The 22,825-nt window shown below is 40.2% G+C and overlaps 1 protein-coding gene across 8 annotated transcripts in view; it reads left to right on the top strand.

The window, feature by feature from the left end:
• TIAM1 (TIAM Rac1 associated GEF 1) overlaps nt 1–22,825 on the top strand; it is a 357,972-nt gene that overhangs the window by 246,724 nt on the left and 88,423 nt on the right. For all 8 annotated transcript variants that reach the window (XM_058522998.1, XM_058522997.1, XM_058523001.1 and 5 more), the window contains 3 exons: nt 2,398–2,570; nt 17,768–17,992; nt 20,083–20,268. In XM_058522998.1, coding sequence (XP_058378981.1) covers nt 2,398–2,570; nt 17,768–17,992; nt 20,083–20,268 — 584 coding nt within the window. The remainder of the gene's footprint in view (nt 1–2,397; nt 2,571–17,767; nt 17,993–20,082; nt 20,269–22,825) is intronic.

Here is a 22,825-nt window from a genome sequence, read left to right as displayed (position 1 = left end):
ACCCTTGGATATTGAGAATTAAAAAGCAGAGCACCTGGGAACTGCAGGGTAGAGGTTTCTCCAAAGACTCTTTCACTTTCAACAGAATAATTAATTAAAAAAAAATTTCATTTTGAATTAGTCTCTGGAGTGTCTCCATTGACAGCAGAAGAGCATACAGATTACGTTCAATTGAAGGTGAAGGTAAACGGACCATTATCAGGGAGTGTATGGTTCCCAGATTTGCTTTTTCATGTTAGTCTTAAAATTGGAACAAATAGGTAATTGAGTAAAAACTGATTTTAACCACCTGCTGTCATGGGTGATTGTAAACCAAGGTTGAAAAATTATAAAAACAGCAGTTTGGGATGACTGTAAAATGTTTAATGTGTGCACATACCAGGATTTATGATTGTCCCCTATTCATTATCCACAGGCTTCATTCTCTATTCTCAGCTATGGTAAAGTTGTATTGCTCTTTTTCTGTTAAGAATCTATTCATCATTAGTGTAGCATTAGCCCTAAAGATTATTTAGAGCCGGGTTTCTCGTCAGGGGCACTATTGACATATTCTGGATAATTCTTTGTCATAGGGGCTATCCTGGACACTGTAGGATGTTTAGCAGCATCTCTGTCCACTACCCACTAGATGCCAGTAGCACCTCCCCCCTTCTCCCACCCCCAAGTTGTGACAATCAAAAGTGTCTCCAGACTTTGCCAAATGTACCCTGGGGGGCAAAATTGCCCCACCTCGAGGACCTCTGATTTGGAGGAAAATAGCCTCCCCTTTGCATTTTTTAAATTCTGTTTATATCTGAATCTATGCTAGCTAAACACACGGAAATAGGAGGTGCAGATGATTCTGCAATGTGATGTATGTGTTCCTGAAAAAACCTGAGATCTTCAAAATAACAGAGATTATGTGAAAAATAGGGTTGGGGTAGACTACTCAGTAGGTATGGAATTAAATTACATATATGCAACTTTTTAACCCCAAAACTCAAAAAAAAAAAAGCCTACTAAAAATACTCACATAGTTAACATCTTAATTTCCAAAATCAATTCCACAGAAAACATAGGACGACTTCTTAAAAAAAAAAAAAAAAGTGAATATAACTTGAATGAGTAGAAGGAAGAATTGAAACTCCTGAATTATGGAGACAAGGACAACAGTTATAAAGTCATAAAGCTCAGAAGTACTGTGCAATAGGACTTGTAAGCAAAGCTTTTGGTTAAACTACGCCAAGGGAAAGTTGTGAAATGAGTGTGCGTTGCGTACCAGTATGCCGCATTCATCTGTGTGTGGAGATGTTGCATTCAGCAGCGGTTACATGCAAATATGAAATGTTATGGGCTAGGAAAAATTGCCTTGGAACTAATGGGACTTTCCATTGATTCCCATCATTCTACGTTATTAACCACATATAAGCAAATTTGCTTTATGGAAATTCGTACTGTAGCTGTGAACAGATTGTACTTTCAAGGGCTTTGCAATCCATATTAAGTGTGGCCCTTGCTTGTGATAAGATGTTGAAAACAGACTGAGTTGGCTTATGTTGAAGTTAAGAGAGTGGTAAAGTTGGGCCCAGGCTTATCCTGTAATTGGTTTCGATTAGTTGAGAGTAAGTGTTCAGGTAGTAATTACTATTAAAGTGAGCCTCATGTTTAGGCGATGATGGAGGGTATCTGTTGAAGCCGCCTGGCGACAAATCTCTGAAAGGTTTCTATTGCTACTGTCTCATTAGTTGCACAGTACACTTAAGTGTGGACCAGGCCTCTGGCTTCCCACAGGCCTTCATACGTGTGCCATGCATTTCCTCTTTCAGTAGGAACCAAAGACATGGTTTATTTCTAGAAAAACATTTTATGGAAAAGAGCTGAGGCTAAAAAATCTATCATTTCTTTTCTTATTCTTAAAGCACCTAAAGCCAGTGTTATAATTGTTTTCTCCAAGGGCATAGTCAAGAAACCCAGTGAATTGATTTCCTGGTTGCATATCATGTGAGACCTATTGGGAAGGGGCTCTAATAGGACAGTTGTCACAGTGCTAGTTGTGGTTCTGGCCTGTGGAACCGTATTTCCAGCCACCACTGGCCAAAGGAACTGCAAGACCCCCACCTGCCTGTGAGGATACCTCTACGGGAACATTCTAAAACAGAAATGAAGAGTCTTAAAGAAAGGCATGCATGAAAGAGCCCCGTATGCGTTGAGAAGCTGTGATTTAAGGATCTTTGCCTTTTTCTAAGCCCATCCAAGATTTCAGTACCAGCATGGCCTTCTTCTCTTTACTCCCTAGATTTTCACACACTTTAATTTCCAGCCCTGTCCTGGTGACAAGGCACAACCACAGTTTGCACTACAGACTTTTTGTGGCACGGGCACTGAAGACTCATGCAGACCCCTCTTCTTTTTCCTCAGGGTGCACGCTCTTTTTCTACGAGAGTGATGGCAGGTCTGGAATAGACCACAACAGCATCCCCAAGCATGCTGTCTGGGTGGAGAACAGCATTGTGCAGGCTGTGCCTGAGCACCCCAAGAAGGACTTCGTCTTCTGCCTCAGCAATTCCCTGGGCGATGCCTTCCTCTTTCAGGTTTGTTGAGTACTCCCTTTGTATGGCATTTCAGACCTCTGAACCAGACTCTTTCCCCTCCTTCTTATGTACCCCACCCTGTTTTCCTTTTAGTGTTGGGTTTTATCTTTTGCTCACTGTAGAAACAAAAATGGTGAATGACAAAATAACCGTCTATATTGAATTCAGAAATGAGAGAACTCACCCAGAGGGTTCCAGTGTGAAATCCAAGAAAGGTTATGAGTTGAATTTGAGAGCTTGCTCTGTTTGCCATGGGTTGAAGGATTTTTCAGTGTAGTCTCAATACCATTTGTGTAGAGCTTTAGAAAGGGATCATGAATATATCTTAATTTAGACATGATTTGAGCTGTCAAAATTTTTTATCATAATACGTTCTCTTCTAATATTACTTATAAAGTAAAATAATGAGATCTCAGAAATGACTTGCTAAACCTAAACTATTTCTCTTCTTCACCTTCTCAGAATCTTTTACCCAACGTTCTTGAGGTTTGACTGTTAATTGTATTACAAAATGCTAACGTCCTCATCACTTCAGGGTTAACATTTGCTTTTATAGGGAATCCTTTGAGTTTGGTCAGTTGTGATATACACTATCAGAACTTTTTGGGATGTCAGGAAGGCTTTCTTCATTTATTCCAGTAATACATGAATTCCTCAAGCCTTTATTCCATGTGCTATGCACAGTGCTATTGAGAATACCAAGAATATTTTGACAAAATTCCTACCCTTAAAGTGTTCACATATAATATGGGACACAGACACAAGGATAGATCTTTATAGTGTGGTAAAGGGTGACAGTGAATATTAGAGGAAGAATAGGGATGAATTGGGTGAAATGGACAGTTAGAATATTCCGTGCAGAAGAGAGAGCTGGAACAAAGGCATGGAAGAGAGTAATAGGTTATTTCACCAAGTTTCTGGGTTTGGCCCCTAAAGTTATTTCCATTTGGGCAATTAAAGTAAGAAATATCAAGTGTTAATTTTGTTTGTGAACAGACAAAAAGCATCTCTTTTTTTCTTTCTTTAAATTTATGATGTAAAACACACATAAAGAAGAGTACACAAAACATGAATGTATTGTTCAATGAACTCTCACAAAGTAAATGTATAAACACCACAGTCAAGAAACAGAACCTTCTAGCACCTTACAAGCCACTCCCCACCCACATACACACATGCAGCCTACTAGTTGAATAGAGTGATCATGTATTTTTTCATCCAAGCCAGGACACTTCTGTTTATCTGGGAATGTCTTCATTTCTCCTTCATTTTTGAAGGATAGTTTTGCTGGATATAGAATTATTGATTGACAGTCTTATTTCAGTGCTTTGAAGATATCATTGCACTGCCATCTGGCCTCCATGGATTCTGATGAAAAATCAGCTGTTAATCTTGTGAGGAATCTTATGAGGGTCCCTTGTATGGATGAGTTGCTTCCCTCTTGCTGCTTTGGGGATTTTGTCTTTGTCTTTAAACAGTTTGATTATGATATGTCTAAGTATTAATTTTTTTCAGTTTGTTCTACCTGGAATTCATTGAGCTTCTTGGGTATATAGATGCATGTGTGTTTAAATCACATTTGGAAAGTTTTCAGATATTATTTCTTAAAATAGTCTCCTGCCCATTTCTCTCTCTCTTTTCCCTAGGACTCCCATTATGTTTATGTTAGTATGCTTGCTGGTGTCCCACACATATCTGAGACTCTGTTCATCTTTCCTCATTCTTTTTTTGTTCTGTTCCTTGGACTGGATAATGTCAATTGACTTACTTCAAGTTCACTGATTCTTCTTTTTTCTTTGCCAGTTCAAGTCTGCTGTTGAGCCCCTTTGGTGAATTTTTCACTTCATTTATTCTACATTTCAACTCCAGAATTTGTATTTCGTTCTTTAAATTATTTTTTTAATTGTTCTATTGATATTCTCTACTTGGTGACATATCGTTGTCATATTTTACTTCTTTAGACATGATTTCCTTTAGTTCTTTGAATATATTCAAAATAGTTGATTTAATGTCTTAGTCCAGTAGTCCAACATTTGGACTTCCTCAGGGACAGTTTCTATTGTTGGCTTCTATTCCTCTGTATGTGCCATACTTTGTATGTCTCATACTTTTTTGGTTGAAAACTTCATTTTAAATAATATTATGTGATGACTCTTAAAATCAGATCCTGCCACCCTCACCCCCAGGGTTTATTGTCGTTGTTGTTATTGGTGCTTATTTGCTTAGTGACTTTCCTGAAATCTGTAAAATCTTTATTCTTTGTCATGTGTGGCCACTGAAGTCTCTGCTCAGTTAGTTTAGTGGTCAGCTAATAATTGGAGAGATTTCTTCACATGCCTGAAAGCAGTTAGTCTCCCAGTCTTTCCCAAGGACCTCTGTGAGTTGGTCTTCAGTGCTGAGGCAGCTAGTCAACAACTCCGCCTTAGGCTTCACCTCTGATTGCACAGAGCCTCAAGGTCAGCCAGAGGGGTGAATGTGGGGCCTTCTCAGAATTTTCTTGCACAGTCCTATATAAGATGTGACCTTCTAGATTCCCAGGACTATGGCTATCTTGTGAATATCTTGTTCCCCAGCTTTGCTTCAAGTTTCCTAGTCAGCCTCTTTTTTTCTCCAGCTGTTCTCACTACCTCAGGCAGATGCAATATTAAACAGTTATTACTGATTGTTTTTCACAACTCCCCCTGCCCCCACCCCAGAGTAAAAGCTATTTACATGAGTGAGTTCTGAGTCAGGTCAAATAGGAACAAGCCCTGTGAATGGAAGTTTCCTGTAAAGTGCCGAACAGGTCAAATAATGACAGTTCTCTGAGAATGGTGTTTGGGGAAGCTCTAAACCCATTCTGCCCCTTCAGTGGTGGCTAGACTGCTGGTTTTCACATGATTATGGAGATAGAGAGATGAGGATGAGAATAGAGCAAGCTAAGTGCCCCCAAACTTGATATTCTTACTGACATTCAGCCAGTTTTTTTTTTCCCCCCAATAAGTGCACTGCAGATTGTTGCAAGATCTAATTAATTTTCAGAGTTCTGAAAAAGTTGATTTTGGCAATTTCTGCCAGTGTTCTTTTTGCTTTTAGAGAGGAGCAGCTTTTTTTTAATTTTATTTATTTATTTTTTCCCCCAAAGGCCCAGTAGATAGTTGTATGTCATAGATGCACATCCCTCCAGTTGCTGTACGTGGGACGTGGCCTCAGCACGGCCGGAGAAGAGGTGCGTCGGTGCGTGCCCGGATCTGAACCCCAGGCCGCCAGCAGCGGAATGCTCACACTCAACTGCTAAGCCACGGGGCGGGCCCTAGAGAGGAGCAGCTTTTTGAGGTCCTTACTTTCCCCTTGCCAGTGGACTTACCAGGATACTTTAGAGACTAGACAATTATGAGAGTTATAGTATCACTATTAACAATTATGCCAGGATAATAGCTGTTAGCTGCAACAGCCCCTAACTGGGACAGCTGGCAAGCTTCCCATAGGTACATTTGGGTTGATCCCAGTTTTGGGGGATCATGAGCAGTGTTGCTGTGAGTACTCTGTACCTGTGTTCAGGATGTTTTTGTCCACATTCCTATTGGTATATTCCTACGACTGGCATTGCTGCATCAGGGGATATATGCACATACTCAGGTTTACTAGATACTGCCAAACAGTCTCCAAATCGTTGAAGTAATAATGCTCTCATCAGCAGCTTAGGAGAGTTCTAGTTGTTTCTCATCCTTGCTCACACTTGATATTGTCAGATCTTTTTTTTTTTTTAAATCTTTTTAAAGCTATTAGTGTAAAGTTGAGCACATTTTCTTGGGTTTAATATCGCCATTTCAATATCATCTTTTGTGAAGTGCTTATTCAGTCTCCTGCCTGTTTTTTCATTGGGTTGTGACTCTCTTCTTAATGATTCATGGCAGTTCTGTATGTATTTAGTATATCATCACTTTGTTGATTATATGTGTTACAAATATCTTTTTCCATTCTGTGGCTTGCTTTTTACTCTCTTAAAGGTATCCTTTGTTATACCGAGGCTTTTTAATTTTAATGTAGTGTCATTTCTCAAGTCTTCCTTAAAGGGAAGTGCTTTGTATATCCTATTTAAAAAACTACATGCTCTGAGTCACGAAAATATTCTTCTATATGGCTTATAAACCATTGATTTTCTGTATCTGGCATAGCTTTTTATTAATTAATTGGATATCTTGCAAATGAGGAAATGTTTACCTACTCTAACAATAACAACATTATTGTGATATCAGCAGCTATCTTTTACTGAGCCCTTATTTTATGCCACCATCTTGAAAGTATCTTACAGTGTGAGTCACATTTAATTCTTACAGCAATCGGTGAGTTGGGTTATGTATCCATATTTTAACCAATTGTTGTAGACCGTGTACCCCATTTGGTGAAGCTGAGATTTACAAAAGCTGGTAATTGGATGTCAATCACACAGTTACTGAATGTGGGGGCTGGATTCAAATCAATCCTCTCTGCGAAGCCTCTTGTTGCCTGTGTGTGCTATTTATCCCATTACTATTACTATTTACCCTAAGAAGAACATGGATGAGAATCAGTGACCACAGTAAAAAATGACTTTTTCTCATCCTTAGAATTAAACCACTCGCTGGGAATATTTCAAAATCGTAACTTGATTTTGGCCATTCTTGCCTCACTACCTAGGTTAAATGATAATCTGATCGATTTCAGGATGCTCTCCTTTTTACTGACACACCTCTGATGTGAATTCCTTTTGAAAGGACCTTCCTGGCCATAAAATTGCTGGTAGAATTTAAATACCCAATAGGTCACATTGAATAAAATTCTTTTGTGGCCACATAGGACCTTATTCATGAAAACCTCTGTGTCCTCTTGTTATGGTGAAATTTTTATGCTACTTACGTGGGATAGAGCACAGAATGAACCTTTTCAGAGGAAATGACTGCTGTTTGAGATCCATGAGGGCATTTTCTACCTTCTACTTATTGTAATCCACATAACTCTAGAGGGGCTGAATTTGAAAGAAACCTGTGTGTGTAGGGGGTGAGGTTAAAGCAAGGGAGATCAACCACGATTATGGAAATAATTTGTAGGTTATTCCAGCCCTAGGGCTCAATTCAGTACACACAGTCTCCAGAGCCTGTATGCTGCTGACTTGACGCTGTTATTCAGATTCGCCCATGGAAAGGAGATTCATGTCACCAGCAAAAGTAGAAAAGGGGTTTTGTGCGCAGGATGGGGGTGGGAATGGGCGTGAATGTTACTGCAGCTTATATAGAAGAAGTGCTATGTTGTCTGCAAAGGAGGCTGTAGCTCCTGTACTTAAACTATTTTAATGAGAGTTCTTCCCTCCAACTGGAAGCCAGAAACAGCACCTACCACCTACAAAGTGCAATTTCCTCTTAGGCCTTCCTTCATCCATTACTGGAGGATGTCACATAAAATTCCAAAAAGTTCAATGACTTTTATGGTCACATATGCTGACTCATAAGTTTTTAATTCCTATGTTAAATGCCATGGGAACATAGTTGGCAGGCAAAGTGAGAACAATGCTTGATTGGGTAGAAAATCATATACAATTATATATCTAAAGAAGTGTAGAAAATATTATCTCTAACAAGTCATTGCCTTTCCATAGAAAGTATTTTTTTTTTCTGGTGAGGAAGATTGGCCCTGAGCTAACATCTGTGCCATCTTCCTCTATTTTGTATGTGAGATGCCACGAGAGCATGGCTTGATGAGTGGTCTGTAGGTCCATGCCCAGGAACCGAACCCGCAACTCCGGGCTGCTGAAGCAGAGCGTGCGAACCCAACCACTATGCCACTGGGCCAGCCCCGATAGAAAATTTTTTTTATCATTTAGAAAGTTACTTGCAGGAGGGTATAGTGTGCATATTGAAAAGAGACTAGTAAAAAAAAGGGATAATGTTTGAACCATTACGTTGAATTGGGGATCAGATGTGGTAATACAAGTCAAGTGTCTGATAGATGACAAATGCTCAGTAAATGTTACACTTATCATTTTAATTATAAAGAAAAAGAGACTAGTTCCCTGTGCTCCTCCTAAATAAGTATCTTTCCAGAAGTTGAGTGTGGCTTCCTTGTGAAAAGTCTAAGGCTTTGAGTTTTATCAGGCTCTGGAAAGTTATCTTGAAGTGCCATGTCTGGTTCTGTGTCAGACTTGATGAAGGTTGTTGGTACATGCCGTGGACAAGGGCAGCCAGATGAGGGAAAAATCTGGAAATTGTCTTCCACAAGGAGGCGTCAAGTGGACTTGGTAGAAAAGGCTTTAGAGAGATTGAGCATCTTGAATTTGAATAGATTAAAAGTCCAGCCTCCTTCTCAAGGTCCGCACTATCTCTGCAAGGCCCCTGACAGCTGGTCAGCCTGCTTATTCCATGACCACTTCCATCCCCGGGAAGCTCCTAGCTCTTTGTTAGTTAGCTCCAAGTTCTAGAAAGTTCTTTGTCATGTTGAGATAACCCATTCTTTCTGGTAACTTTTGCCATTTACCTTTGTTTCCATATTCTCCCCCAGAGTCTATAGCAAGTTGGCTTATTCTTTCTCATAACCTTTTAAATACATGAAAGTTCTCATTTATCCCCTACCATGTCTCCTGTTTAGGCTTCCCTGCCTAAGGTTTCCATGGCATTCTCCCTATGATCCCGTTCCTCTCCTTGATGTACTTCCTTGTAATCGACTTCTGGAACCCGACACCCTGTACCCCGTATGGTCCGCCCTGTGCAGCCTGCAGTTTGGCGCCTGCTGTTCTCATTTCCTCCCCACTGCTGGTGTCAATTCCTTAATTTATTAGAAACCACAACAAACTTGACTCATACTGAGTTTGTGGTATATCAAACCCTCAGCATCAACTCTTACCCAACAAAATTTTCTCCATCTTGCTTTCATAGATTTTTCAAAACCCCAAATGCAGAACTTAAAATTTACCTCCTTGAAATTTTATCTTTGATGGGAGTGTATAGATGTTGAAGTGAAAAATGAATACAGAGGGCTGGTAATCATTTACAGTACATGACCTACTATTAGTGTGTTCAGAGGTTTCCCCACATATGTTAAAAGTACAGTGCAGAGATATAATTGTGGCTGAGCTAGATTTTTGTATATAATTTGTATACTATTATGTATCATCCAAATAATATGTTACTAACAATATTCATCTTCCTTTTTACATTATTTTAAATTTGTGTTAAGTCAATATGAGCACATAGTTTTAAAGATTTCAATTAACCTGAAAAGACTTAAAGTGAAATTCTCTTCTCATCCTTCTTTACTCTCTCCTCCCAGCCTCACTTCCCCAAATCAACTATATTCAACTATTTTAGCTAGGTTTTTTGTTTGTTTTTTTCTTGCATTTACTCTCATTTCTCATTAACCTGTTTATACTATTTCTTAATTGACTTTAGACAATAACTACTGGCTTTCTGTTATGATAGATGAATATTCAGCTGTATTATATACAAATTCTCCTTTCCTCATCTTCCTATATAGTTAAATGAAAATGGGGATAAATCACTCATCCCTGTTATGCTATTATGTTGTTGCCATGCTGTCATGACCATATAAATAGTATTAGCTGCCAAATAGTGTACTATCATTTTATTTCCTTTCTTGAAGAACTTTTTGGTTTTTTCCTATAGTTAATGACTGCCTCTTTTTTTTTCTCCTGCTCAATTTGCTTATTTTTCTGGTTACTTAGCAATATTTTCTAAGTCTCCAATTTATTAAGTAGTTGATCAGTATTATTTTTTTCCCTGGAGCCTTCCCTTCCCTGACCCTTCCTCCTCCAGCTTCAATCTGGTTCCTCTCTAGGCCTCATGCATGACAGTCACCCTGGGATTTCCCTTCACCACCCTAGTTAGATTCTTAGATTGGAAGTCTTCCTTTTTTCCGTAATAAACTCCCTCATTTTCATTAAAAAAAAAAAAAAACAAAACACAAAACCCTGGAGTAACTTTCTACAAAATGGTTCATATTTGAAAATGTCTTCATTCTGCCTTTTACTTGAATAGTATTTGAGTAATTTGGAATTTTGGTTTGGAAATCATTTCCCTTTTATTCACTTATTTTCTGATACCGTTCTCGTTTCTGATTGTTTTGTATATGCTTTCTTTTCTTGCTTTTTTTTTTTGTGAGGAAGATCAGCCCTGAGCTAACATCTGCCAATCCTCCTCTTTTTGCTGAGGAAGACTGGCCCTGGGCTAACATCCGTGCCCATCTTCCTCCACTTTATATGGGACGCGGCCACAGCATGGCATGACAAGCTGTGTGTTGGTGCATGCCCGGGATCTGAACCCCGGGCCGCTGCAGCAGAGCTCACGCACTTAACCGCAACGCCACTGGGCCGGCCTCTTCTTTATTTTCTCTTGAAGCTTCAGAATCACTTCCTTATCATTAGTGTTTTGATTCTTCATAGTGATTTGTCTTCTATTGAAATTTCAATTTTGGTCATTTTTTTTTTTATTCATAAAAGCTTTCCCTCCCTTCCTCTCTCTCTCCCTTTTCCTTCCGTCCCTCCCCCCTTCCCTCCCTCCCTTCCTTCCTTCGCCTCCCCCTCCCTCCCACCTCATTGCTCTTTTTTCATTGTAACCTATGCATTTATTTGTCTGTTTATAGCTTTAAATTCTCTTGTGTCTCTGAGATACAGATTTTCGGGAAGTTTTCATGGCTTCAGGCATTATTGCTTTTTTCTCCTAATGCATTTTCTTCTGTGTGCTTTGGTCTCGGCCTTTCATGCTGGAGGCTTTCATTAAATGTCTGGTGATCCTTGACTGTCTGATGGTATTTAAGTGGGAGACACCAAAAACGTGCTTGAATATCATCTGTGCACATTGTCATCTCCTGGGGCTTTTATGGCATGAACAGATGGTAAGGGCTTTTTGTTGAGGGAGTCCAGGTGACAATATTTGTTGGCCTTTTCTGTGGGGCTACTCAGATTTGCCAGAGATGAATACTGCCATTGCCATTCGTGAGGCTTCCGTTTATTCTCCTGTTTGCAGCAAACAGTTCCTTTTCCTTTTGTACCTGGCTTCTGGAGCCTGTAGCCTCTCTTCTTCTGCAAAGAATTCACCTTGGGTGGGTGAGGGGGTGGGGAGGTGAGGGTGGGAGGGGCGCACAGTTTCATGACTTTCTCCAATGGAGGAAGGGAACCTCGTATTACAGACATGGGGTAATATCTGTAATTCACTTTGCAGATATTAAAAATGATAGCTTCATTAAGGCATGTATAAAGGAAACTCTAAAATATATTAAACACAGAACCAATGAGAAAAAAGACTTAGAATTCACATAGGGACTTCATTCCCAACTAGCCTCTTAGAAACATATAACTTTCATTCCTTTTCCTTTTGGTTCTTTTAAAATGGAAAAAAGAAGTTAAGCCTACTTTACAGTTATTCTTACACTTCTATAAACTCAAATTATCCCAAATCTTAGTTTCCTAGATCTGGCATATATTTTCTAGTATTTCTCTTGTTTAAAATGAATTTCCCTTTTCCTGCCACTCACGTAAACCATTGATTATCTGAAATCACTGACTATCCTCCGTTCACTTGGATAATTGAAGCTAGACCTCTTTAAATACGTAATGAAGCTCTGAGCTTTATCTCAACTCTGCACTCAAAGGGGCTCTTATGCAAAATGCATTTTTTGCTGATTATATTACTCTGTTGGCAAGAACTTTGCTTATTTCCCTCACTGAACTTTATACAGTATTTATAGCATCCCCAGAAGGCAAAGGAAGAAGCACAAAATTCACCCTCTCTACCTGTCTGCTGCTGTTTGTTTAATGGAAGGTGATGAGTGTTGAAGAAGTTGAGAGGGTCCCATTGGGTGGTCTTTCCTTCCTGCTTTTTTGACCACTGGACTCTGATGAAGGGCCTTGGGGTAGACCTGATGTCCCTAATTAAACTTGCCTGGTTTGAGAAGGTGATGTAAGGTTAGTGGCTTTGAAAAGCTTTTTCTAGCATGTCAGAATTTAAATCCTGGAGAGGCCACACTGGAATACATTGTATTAAGTTAGTGGTCTACTGTGATCAGCTCTGAAGAGTGTTAGGCCTGTAAACTGCCATGATATGTTTCAAGAGTTTTCTCTACTTAACACATTGTTGACAGAAGTCGAGGAAGCCTTTGCCTACCTTCTCATCCACACATAGCTTCGGGTATGCCACTAAAAAAAGACAAACTCTGTTGAAAAGCTCATTGAGTGAATTGTGCTCCTTAGAAATTGATTTGGCTTAATGATAGAGAATGGCAGAGACCGCTGTTTTATTTAGACAGGACAGCAAGAGCAAAAATTCTCTCTAATGGAACTGCCTTCAGCCTCTGTCAGGTTTTAAAGAGTTTGGAGGCTTGAGGCTTACTTAATGACTAAAAGGGCTGATGGCTAAATTTTTCATAAAGCTGAGATCACACTTTACTATATATCTTTCTCTAGATTATGGGGTTTGATATGTTTTCCTTTTCCTTCTTTCTTTTTATCTTATTTAAAAATGTTTTTAATTGTGGTAAAATACATATAACATCCCATCTTAACTGTTTTTAAGTGTGCAGTTCAGTGGCATTAAGTATATTCACATTGTTGTGCCACCATCACCACCATCCATCTCCAGAGCTCCTTTCATCTTGCACACCTACTCACTGAACACTAATTCCCTATTGTCCCCTTCCCCTAACCCCTGGCAACCACCATCTTCCTTTCTTTTAAATAAGGTAATTCTAGCTGCTTTGCCAAAATTAAGTATACACCTTTCAAAGGATGGTTACCTTCATTGGCTGGTATCAGCTTTCTTTATTTCCACTTCTCAACTGGGAGGCTGACATAAACTCTCTGGCATCAGAATGGAGGGGGTTGCCCTTGGCTGAGTTTGGTGGAGAGCCTCACAGGTGGAGGGACGAAGGGTTCTCCTTTCATTAAGTGAAGAGAGCAAAAGGCGGTTTTGCTCTACAGAACCCATCAGATTGTGGCTCCTCTTGGAGGTTAAAAGTGTATCAGACAGACTCTTACTTAAAAAGCGTGGCTTATTTTGAAATGGAATTCTTACTTTGCTAGTGTATCAGTCAGGATGGGTTAGATTATGCTGCAGTAAGGAGCAACCCTCAGATCTCCGTGGTTTAACACACCTTTTCATGTTTGCCACATGTCTGATGGCTGTTGGCTACAAAGCCGGGCTTGTCCTGGACACCTAACCCCTGCTGACGGAAGCGCCATCTTAACACATGCTTCCATGAGGTAAGCAGTAGGACAAGAATGGGGTGAATCAGGCTTTTGTGTAGTAGTGACAGATGTTGCTTCTCCTCAAATTCGTTGGCCAAAGCCAAATGACGTGGCCACACCTAACTCCAAAGGGAGCAGGAAAGTCCCACCCTCCTCTGTCCCTAGGGTGACTCAAAATGTTGGGTGTACAGGGCCGGCGCCATGGCTTGGTGGTTGGGTGTGCGTGCTCCGCTACTGGCGGACCGGGTTCGGATTCCGGGCGTGCACCGACGCACCACTTCTCTGGCCATGCTGAGGCCGCGTCCCACATACAGCAACTAGAAGGATGTGCAGCTATGACGTACAACTATCTACTGGGGTTTCGGGGGGAAAAATAAATAAATAAATAAAATTATTAAAAAAAAAAACGTTGGGTGTACAATACTGATGACTTCATGGCTAGGCTTTCAGAGGAACTGGTGAGAGCTAGGGGTTCAGGAGCAGTGTGGCATGCTTAAAAAAATTTTAAAAGCACAGGATCAGTGGAGATTGGGGTTTATAATAAATTACTGTGTTATTCCAAATTTTGCTGGGCTTTAGTTTCTTCATTTGTAAAATGATCACCTGGGCCTCTTGTAGATGAATATTTTTATTTTAAATGTTAAGTTTTATAACTTGTGTTTAGCAGAGCTTGTATCAGGAATTTAAGATTTTTCCATCTATTCCTCAGATATTATATCAGGGTTGTAGGTATTTCCTTTCCTTACTCCGTGGAAGCTTCTGACTGAGGCAGAGATGAGTGAGGAGTGTCTTGGGGGAATGGATAGGGACCTCCCACGGAGCATCGCCATTCCAGATGTTTTTACAGGAGACATAGCCTCTCCCTCTTAGTGGCACTTGCCAACTCCGCATGGATTTCATCAGAAACGCCCCCACAATGTCCTTTTAAAATGGGTGAAAACATCAGCTCCCCTAAAGTCTAAAAGCTCCTTGTTTCCACTGAGCTGTCATAGAAAGGGGAAAGCATGTTTCAGCTCAAGGAACTAGCTATTTATCAGATGCTGCCAGGCCCTGTGGAGGACAAAGGAGTGATGCCGAATGGGTCATGCTGTTTGGAACTTCCGTTACAATATTATAGAGACGATTTTTAATGAAAAGTGGAATCTGAAGTATAATATTTTTAGGATAGTTATAGAAAAATTATATATAAATATTAGGGTAATACATCTTGGAAGGATTGTTTAAAACTTTCTATTAAAGTATAATGTATAGACAGAAAAGTATACATTTTGATGGTGTTTCCCCAGCTGGGCATACCCATGCCTTACACTCTCATAACCAGGACCCAGAGCAAGAAACAGAACATGGCCGGTACCCCCCAGCCCCCTGTGTGGTTTCTTCCGATCGCTACTCCTTCCCCCGTGCCCACTAAAGAACAGCTCTTCTGACTTCTAACAGTGCACATTAGTTTTGCCTGTGTTTGTATTTCATATAAATAGACTCCTACAGTATATATTCTTGCATGTCTGGCTTCTTTTCCTCAAGGTTATGTATGCCAGTTTTATCCATATTGTGGTATGTAGTTATCGGTCTTGCATTCTTGTTGCTGTATAGAATTTCGTTGTGTGATTATACCACGCATTACCCATCCGTTCTACTGTTGATTGGTGTGTGGATAGTTTCTAGTTTTGTCCATTAGAAATTGTGCTGCTATGAACATTTTAAAGGTACCTATATTTTGTTCAACATACGAACGCATTTCTGGTTGGTGTATACCCAGAAGTGCATTTTTGGGGGTCACAAGGCATGTATAAATCAAGTTTAGTAGGTAGTGCTAAACAGCTTTCCAAAGCAGTTATACTAGTTTACTCTCCAGCTGGCAGTGAGCAATGCATAAGAATTCTGGTTGCTCCATATCGTCACTAGCACTTGCTATTTTCTTCTTGGAAGCTTTTCTTTTAGAAAAGAATCTTTATAAGATTGTTCTTCCATCTGAGCTAATTCCTTCCCTAATAAATGAAAAAGTGAAAAAAATAACCACTTAGCAAAATAGCCACTGATGGCTGAGGCACGGAGACTTGAAGGCCAAACATTGTACGTTGTACTAGGTAGGAGCAAGCTGTGGTGGTTTCATAATATGTGGGAGGATCCTAAACTGTGTTTTTTCTTGAGTAACTTTAAAGTGATACATAAAAACAAAATGTCAGATAATGACTTTCTAAGAGGAGATAAATATTAAAAATTTGAAGCAAAGTTAAGAGTTGAAGATGAATCTGATACAGACGTGCATGTTTTCCTAAATTTCTCAACCTACAAGTATTTACCTTTGGCTTCCAATGTCTGTATCTCCACTCCTCCTCCCACTCAGTCCTCACAAAATGATTCCATTTACTTTATCAGGTGTCACGTCTGCTGTTTCTTCTGAGAAGGTCTAGCTTATTGAAGTCTTCTTTAGACATAGGCACATATTTTGTTACAAACATAACAGCTGCTGGATTGTTCAGGTTTGTGTGGTGTGTGGTGGCTCTGCTGGCAGACACCATTTGTAACATTTGCTACAGTTTGCTTTGTGGACTACAAAGCTGATGAGAGTCGGAAATAATATAGACACCTGAGGTGGTGCCTTGCCTTACATTTCAGTTGCCAGCATAGAATAATGTGTGGGTGGGGTCCTGTTAATAGAATTTTATTTGTAAACCATTACTCAAATGAGTTCAAAAGAAACTAGAAGATGCATGAAAAATATGTTGACAGCTACTTTAGTATTGTAGAGGCCAAATAGACCGTTTCTTCAGATGGAGTAACTTCTGAGCGTTTATTCAACTTCTCTGGACTTAAGGGGATGCCTGGAGAAGTCTAACACCTCCTCACTTAGGGTTCTGAAAGAAATAGTAATAGCACATCATTACACATGAGCTGTCTCCCTAAACTATTATTCTCTGACTTCTGCGTTTCAGAGCATCCTGAGTCACAGCAAGCCCACTTTGAGGTTACCTAACCAGTTTCGAGTGTTGTCCGACATTGTCTTGAAATCCCCTTTGACCTGGCCATTCTTAGCGGCTAGAGTGCTGCTGGGTGGCTGCTCTTCCTAGATGCTCTCATGTGTCCTCCGAGACAGTATTGCTTCTGGCTGCCTTGAACTGCTTCCCCAACCCTAGTGGTGCCGTTGCTGCTTAACTCTGGCCTAAGACCTTTGGATTTGGGTCACAGCAGTTCACTGGGGGCAGGGCTGTTGCGTCTTCTTTGGCCAGTAATGTCCCTCAGCCTCACTCTCGCCTTAGAACTGACCAGTGTCTCTGGAAACTGACGTTTGCTTTGTAGCAGCCCTCTTAACTAGAAACTAAGCTGTCTCTGGAGGGGTGTCGCATATACAAATGTCTTAGTTTGGGCTGCTATAATAAACTACCATAGACCGGGTGGCTTATAAACAACAGAAATTTATCTCACATTCTGGAGGCTGGAAATCCGAGATCAGGGTGGCACCGTGGTTGGTCCTGGTCAGGCCCGCTCCCTGATTCACAGATGACCATCTTCTCGCTTTGTCCTTACATGGTGGAACAGAGCTAGCTGGCTTTCTGACCTCTTTTTATGTGGGTCCTAATCCCCTTCATGAAGGCTCCACTCTCATGACCTAATTCCCTTCCAAAAGCCCCACGTCCAGTACCATCACATTGGGGGTTAGGATTTCAACATTTGAATTTGGGGGGGACACAAATATTCAGTCCATTGCAACAAGTAAGTTCAGTAAGTACAGTGGGTGAGCATATGTGGCGAGTTCATTCTGGAGAGCCCTTGGGAGCTGGGTGTGGAGGTGGTGTCTGACTTAAGACTAACTTATTTTTATCAATTCTCAGAAGGAGGAGGAGGTCATAAAGGTTAGCCTTCCCCATGGGGTATCTAGACCTGTCATCTTGACTCCCAGGCATTGCTTCTCTGGAAATACGCTGTTTCATCTCCAGTGACCTAAGAGGCGGCTGTTTCTTTTTGGCCCCCACCTCCCCTCTTACAGACCACCAGCCAGACGGAGCTGGAAAACTGGATCACTGCCATCCATTCTGCCTGCGCAGCTGCCGTCGCAAGACACCACCACAAGGAAGACACGCTCCGACTCCTGAAGTCAGAAATCAAGAAACTGGAACAAAAGATTGATATGGATGAAAAGATGAAGAAAATGGGCGAAATGCAGCTGTCTTCAGTCACTGATTCAAAGAAGAAAAAAACTATATTAGATCAGGTAATCATTCTTCCGTGTTTAGACTTGGGCGCCATCGTTGGGTCTTGAAAGTTTTTCTGCTGCCTTTGGAATCGAGAAACATCATCAGTTATCTCGTTGTCAGCCTGTCATCCAGGCTGCTAAATTCTTTATTGTGACTGTCACTTTTCCTCACCCATTGTTCACAGTTGATTGTTATGAGCTAAAGGGAACAATATTACATTGAATGAAAGACAGAAATCTGATGGAGGAGCGTTCTGGCTCCCACCAATGGCATGCTGTTCTAGGGATCTGTCTTATTGGAAAGTCTGCAATATTACTCCCCACGTTCTGGGTTGACTTGGAGCACGACTATGGTGGGGATTCATTCTTGACTCCTCAGTAGATTTAGAATTCTAAATATAGAAAAAGTAGAGTGTGTTTTAAAATATATATATAATTGCTGTATATGAGCATAAGTATATGTCATGCTAAAAAGGAAAGATTTAGTGAGATAACATAGGACATTTTTGCCTTTTATTCAGTTGTTTTAAAGTCAGATGGCCACCTAGTAATGCTTTGAAATTTTGTCCTAATATGTAGGAAATAATTATGTGAATAAATGCTATTGAAATAATTGGAGAGTTGATGACATGGACCAGCACGTGCTCTTTGATATTTCTCTCCCTCTGTTCTTTCCTACTATTACCTGACACTATTTTTTTTTTATTGAGGCAAAATTCACTTAATATAAAATTGACCATTTTAATGTGTACAATTCAGTATTGTTTAGTACATTCAAAGATTGCTCCCCTCTGCCCCTGGCATTCTATTTCTATGGATTTACCAATTTTGGATGTTTCATATAGATAGAATTGCATAATATGTGACCTTTTGTGTCTGACTTCTTTCATTTAGCATAATGTTTTGGGGATTCATCCACATTGTAGCATGTGACAGTCCTTCATTCCTTTTTATGGCTGAATATTATTCCATTATATATACACACCACAATTTGTTTAATCATTCATCTGTTGATGGACACTTGGGCTGTTTCTACTTTTTGGGTGTTGTGAATACTACTGTGAACATGTGTGTACACTAACACTATGTTTTAAGTCAAAGTAAAAAGGTAGATATCAACCATTAATCATGGTCCGTAATATCATTAACATCCCTAAGCCTTCACTATATGCCAGACTCTCTACCAAGTTTATTCTTGCCTTATCTTATTTAAACATCGTATCACACTAGGAGGTAGGTATTATTTTGCCACTTTGAAAAGTGAGGAAATGGGCTGGCCTGGTGGCACAAGCGGTTAAGTGCGCGTGCTCTGCTGCGGCGGCCTGGGGTTCGCTGTTTCGGATCCTGGGTGCGCACTGACGCACTGCTTGTCGAGCCATGCTGTGGTGACGTCCCATATAAAGTAGAGGAAGATGGGCACGGATGTTAGCTCAGGGCCAATCTTCCTCAGCAAAAAAAGAGGAGGATTGGCATCAGATGTTAGCTCAGGGCTGGTCTTCCTCACCAAAAAAAAAAAAAAAAAAAAAAAGTGAGGAAATGTCTTAGCTATACCCTGTGGCTGGAACTGTATATTCCAGAGCCTGGGTCTCCAACGTCCAGTGTTTTCCACTTCCCATTCTGTACTCTCTACCACCCACCTCTTCCCAAAAGCTCTTGGCTTCTTTGCCTCTGATCTTTAATTCACTTCATTTTTTTCTTCTCTGTCTTTCTATGAAAAGCCACCTCTTGTAAGTCATATAATTCTCCAGTGCTGCAAATCTACATTTTTTATTTCTGCCTTGGGTTTGTGGCTCAGAGCCTGGAGCTGATGAACCTATAATGCCCGCAAACATGAAATCTATGATGAGAGACACAGAGCAACTAATGATACACTTTCTATTGATCATATTGAATTTATGGCTATAGATCTTTGCAGAAAAACGTGAAAGCTATGAAGACAATAATACTTAACCTGCTGTTACCTAAGAAACAGGGTACTTGTTTATCCTTAGGATTAAAATGAATACCTTTACAGCACATAGATTTGTAATATCTGTGTAGGATAAAGTTGTTAACATTTATTTTCCCTTTTTCTCACCTTTTCTTTTCCCGTATTGTCACCACTGTAGATCTTTGTTTGGGAGCAAAATCTCGAACAGTTCCAAATGGACCTATTTCGTTACCGATGTTACTTAGCTAGCCTCCAAGGTGGGGAGCTGCCGAATCCTAAAAGGCTACTTGCTTTTGCAAGCCGACCAACGAAAGTGGCAATGGGCCGCCTTGGAATCTTTTCTGTATCATCTTTTCATGCCCTGGTGAGTTGAAGCTGATGTATTGTTGAAAGATAGGCATCTTGACTGTTATTCCTGAGCAGGAATTGACCGAGTCTCTGAAGTGTTTTCCTGGTTTACTGCTGTTTGTGGATTTCTAACGAGTCCTTCCTCTGCAGTGGTTGCAAATCTGCATTTGAAGCCATTCTGAAGTTTATTACTTAGGCCTCTCTTGATGGGGCCTAAATTATTGCGCAAAGAAAACGTGGAAGGTATTGTCTTAAGAGATCTTTGCTTGTAGTGTTTGTTGATAACTCATGTCGTTTTTAGGCAGGGTCATGTTTTTAACCCAAATATGTATTTTTTATCTTAACCTTACATAAGGAAATGGTAGGTGGAGAGCTCTCTTGTACATAAATGTCTCTCTCTCTTGCACACGTGAAAATAAATACACCATATATTGAACACCGATCTCTTTGGAGATATCCCTTTTCACTTTATTTTTTATCATAGTTTCGATGGCCATAAATACCTGATGCATTAGACGAAAGCAAAGACCTTCCATGATTTACCAGCCTAACGCGTGTTGGAAGAGAATTTTCATCTGACCTCCAGAGTGGTGCATTGTATAGTTGTGTTGTGTGTTTGCAATCTGTAATTTCGTGTACTTGCTAAATTGCAAACAGCTTTATGTTCTTCTGGCTCCTTTCTTCTCAAAAATTGCTCTGCGAGTAACGTGGTTTTAGCTCGTCCAAGTCAACACCCACTTAAAATGTACTGCACCTTAGCACATTTGCTGTGGAATTAAATGTTAAGTCCCAGGTTCCAGAAACTGCTTGGGAAAACCTTAGCTGTGCTGCTCTCGGCTTGCTGTGTCAGCTGTACCCTTCAATTGAATTCAGAGCTGTAATTCAGTCAGAGGCGTTTGTGTTCTTTATAAATAGATTAACATCATCATTCAGATAATTAGGGGTAGATTTACATTTTTAAAGAAGTCTTAAACCAATTTCTGGAGTTATTAACACTGGCATCCTGATTTGTTCTGCTAATTACAGCTCAGCTCTTGGTCTCCCAGGCTACCACCTCCCCATATAGCTATTAAGTCCTATTTTTTGAGTAGTGATGGGTCGAAGTGCTGTCATGAATAAGTCTTGCAAATGGTTTTCAGTTTGTGGCTTTAGGACTGTTTCTCTGAGACCTGGACATCAATTTGTAACTTAGCCAAATCCCAGTGTACCTATTCTGTTAAAAAATTGGGATAAAAATTCTTATTTACCTCCTTGTAAGAGTGTCATAAATTGAGGGAGCATTTTTATTAAGGAGGCTCGTGATGTCGGTGATGTGGCATCAGTATTAATACTGAATCCCGAGCATCCAAATGGCTCTTTTCTTTTATTGGGCTTGATAGATCTTGGAGAAGATAATTTTGCTGTCTACCTAAAACTTCTATGCCTTAATTATTTTCTTCAGAGTCATTGGAGCTAACCTCTCTGAGTCGTAGAAGTAAAAGCCACTGTATTACTCTTCAATAATTTATCTTCAGACCTTCTGATTTCCTCTATCTCAACATCTATGATTTGTGGGTACTTTTGATGAGCAGGCTATTAAAATCTGGCCAGCCGAAGATGGGGGAGGGAAGGTTAGTAACTCTTGTAGGTTTTTTGTCAGTGATTTTAAAGAAGAATATTTAATTCCATATGTGCAACTCTGTTTCTTTGTTCTTTTTTTGCTAGCTGCATCTGCCATGTGAATCTGAGTGTCTGTATGTCCTTGCAAACTTCTCTTTTTCATGAGGGGTTTCATTTCAAACAGAACAAGTTAGGCAAGCTGGTTGGGTATCTGTTTGTTGCTACAGCTCCTGTAGGAGATCCTGGGCAGGGAATTTTCCAAGCTGATTTATTGGATACTTATTTTTTCCTTCTCTTGTCATTTGACCCCAGGGAATTTTTTTTTTCCCCTTGGAGTTGAAACATTCTTCAATTTAGCCTTTGTCCAGGCTTTTTTCTTTTCCTCTCCTTTTAAGTGGGGGGCGTGGGAGGAGGAGGTGTGAGGGCAGCAGGGTGAGGGGAGGAGATTTGAGCTACAATTTAAGTACCATTCACCAGGAGGGCTTCCCATAATGCTTAGTGATTTGCAGTAATTAACTGAAGGGTCCCGGCTGTACTCTTTGAAAGAAGGTTATCATTGTTCTTGTTTGCACAGATGAGCAGAATGATAGAGTAATCAGGTTCTGGCCACAAAGGGAGGCATTGTCTGGGCAAAGATCATTGAGAAACTCTTGGGTTCTTGTCCAATGGTTCTTTTGCTAGACTTTTTTTTTTTTTTTTCTAAATCCCTTTGCTCATTTTGAGTCGTCTTTATCTTGGGGGTAGCAGTTACTTGGGGGTAGCAGTTACTTTTCCTGTTTACGAGGCCCCCAACAGTTTAGAATAGTTACTATAAGAACCTTAAATAAAGTGCCCATTTGTGAAACAGACTAAACTAACTGGTCAGCTGGTAACTGAGAATATTTATGGTTGTGTGAGTTTCTCTTCTGGACTGTTTTTCTAAAATTGTAAACTGAAGAGTTACTGTTTACTTGTTGTAACCGTGTTATGTAGGA

The sequence above is a fragment of the Diceros bicornis genome, chromosome 27 (assembly GCF_020826845.1).
Source record: "Diceros bicornis minor isolate mBicDic1 chromosome 27, mDicBic1.mat.cur, whole genome shotgun sequence".
In the NCBI taxonomy this organism is placed as follows: domain Eukaryota; kingdom Metazoa; phylum Chordata; class Mammalia; order Perissodactyla; family Rhinocerotidae; genus Diceros; species Diceros bicornis.
This window is presented reverse-complemented; position numbering and strand designations above follow the sequence as displayed.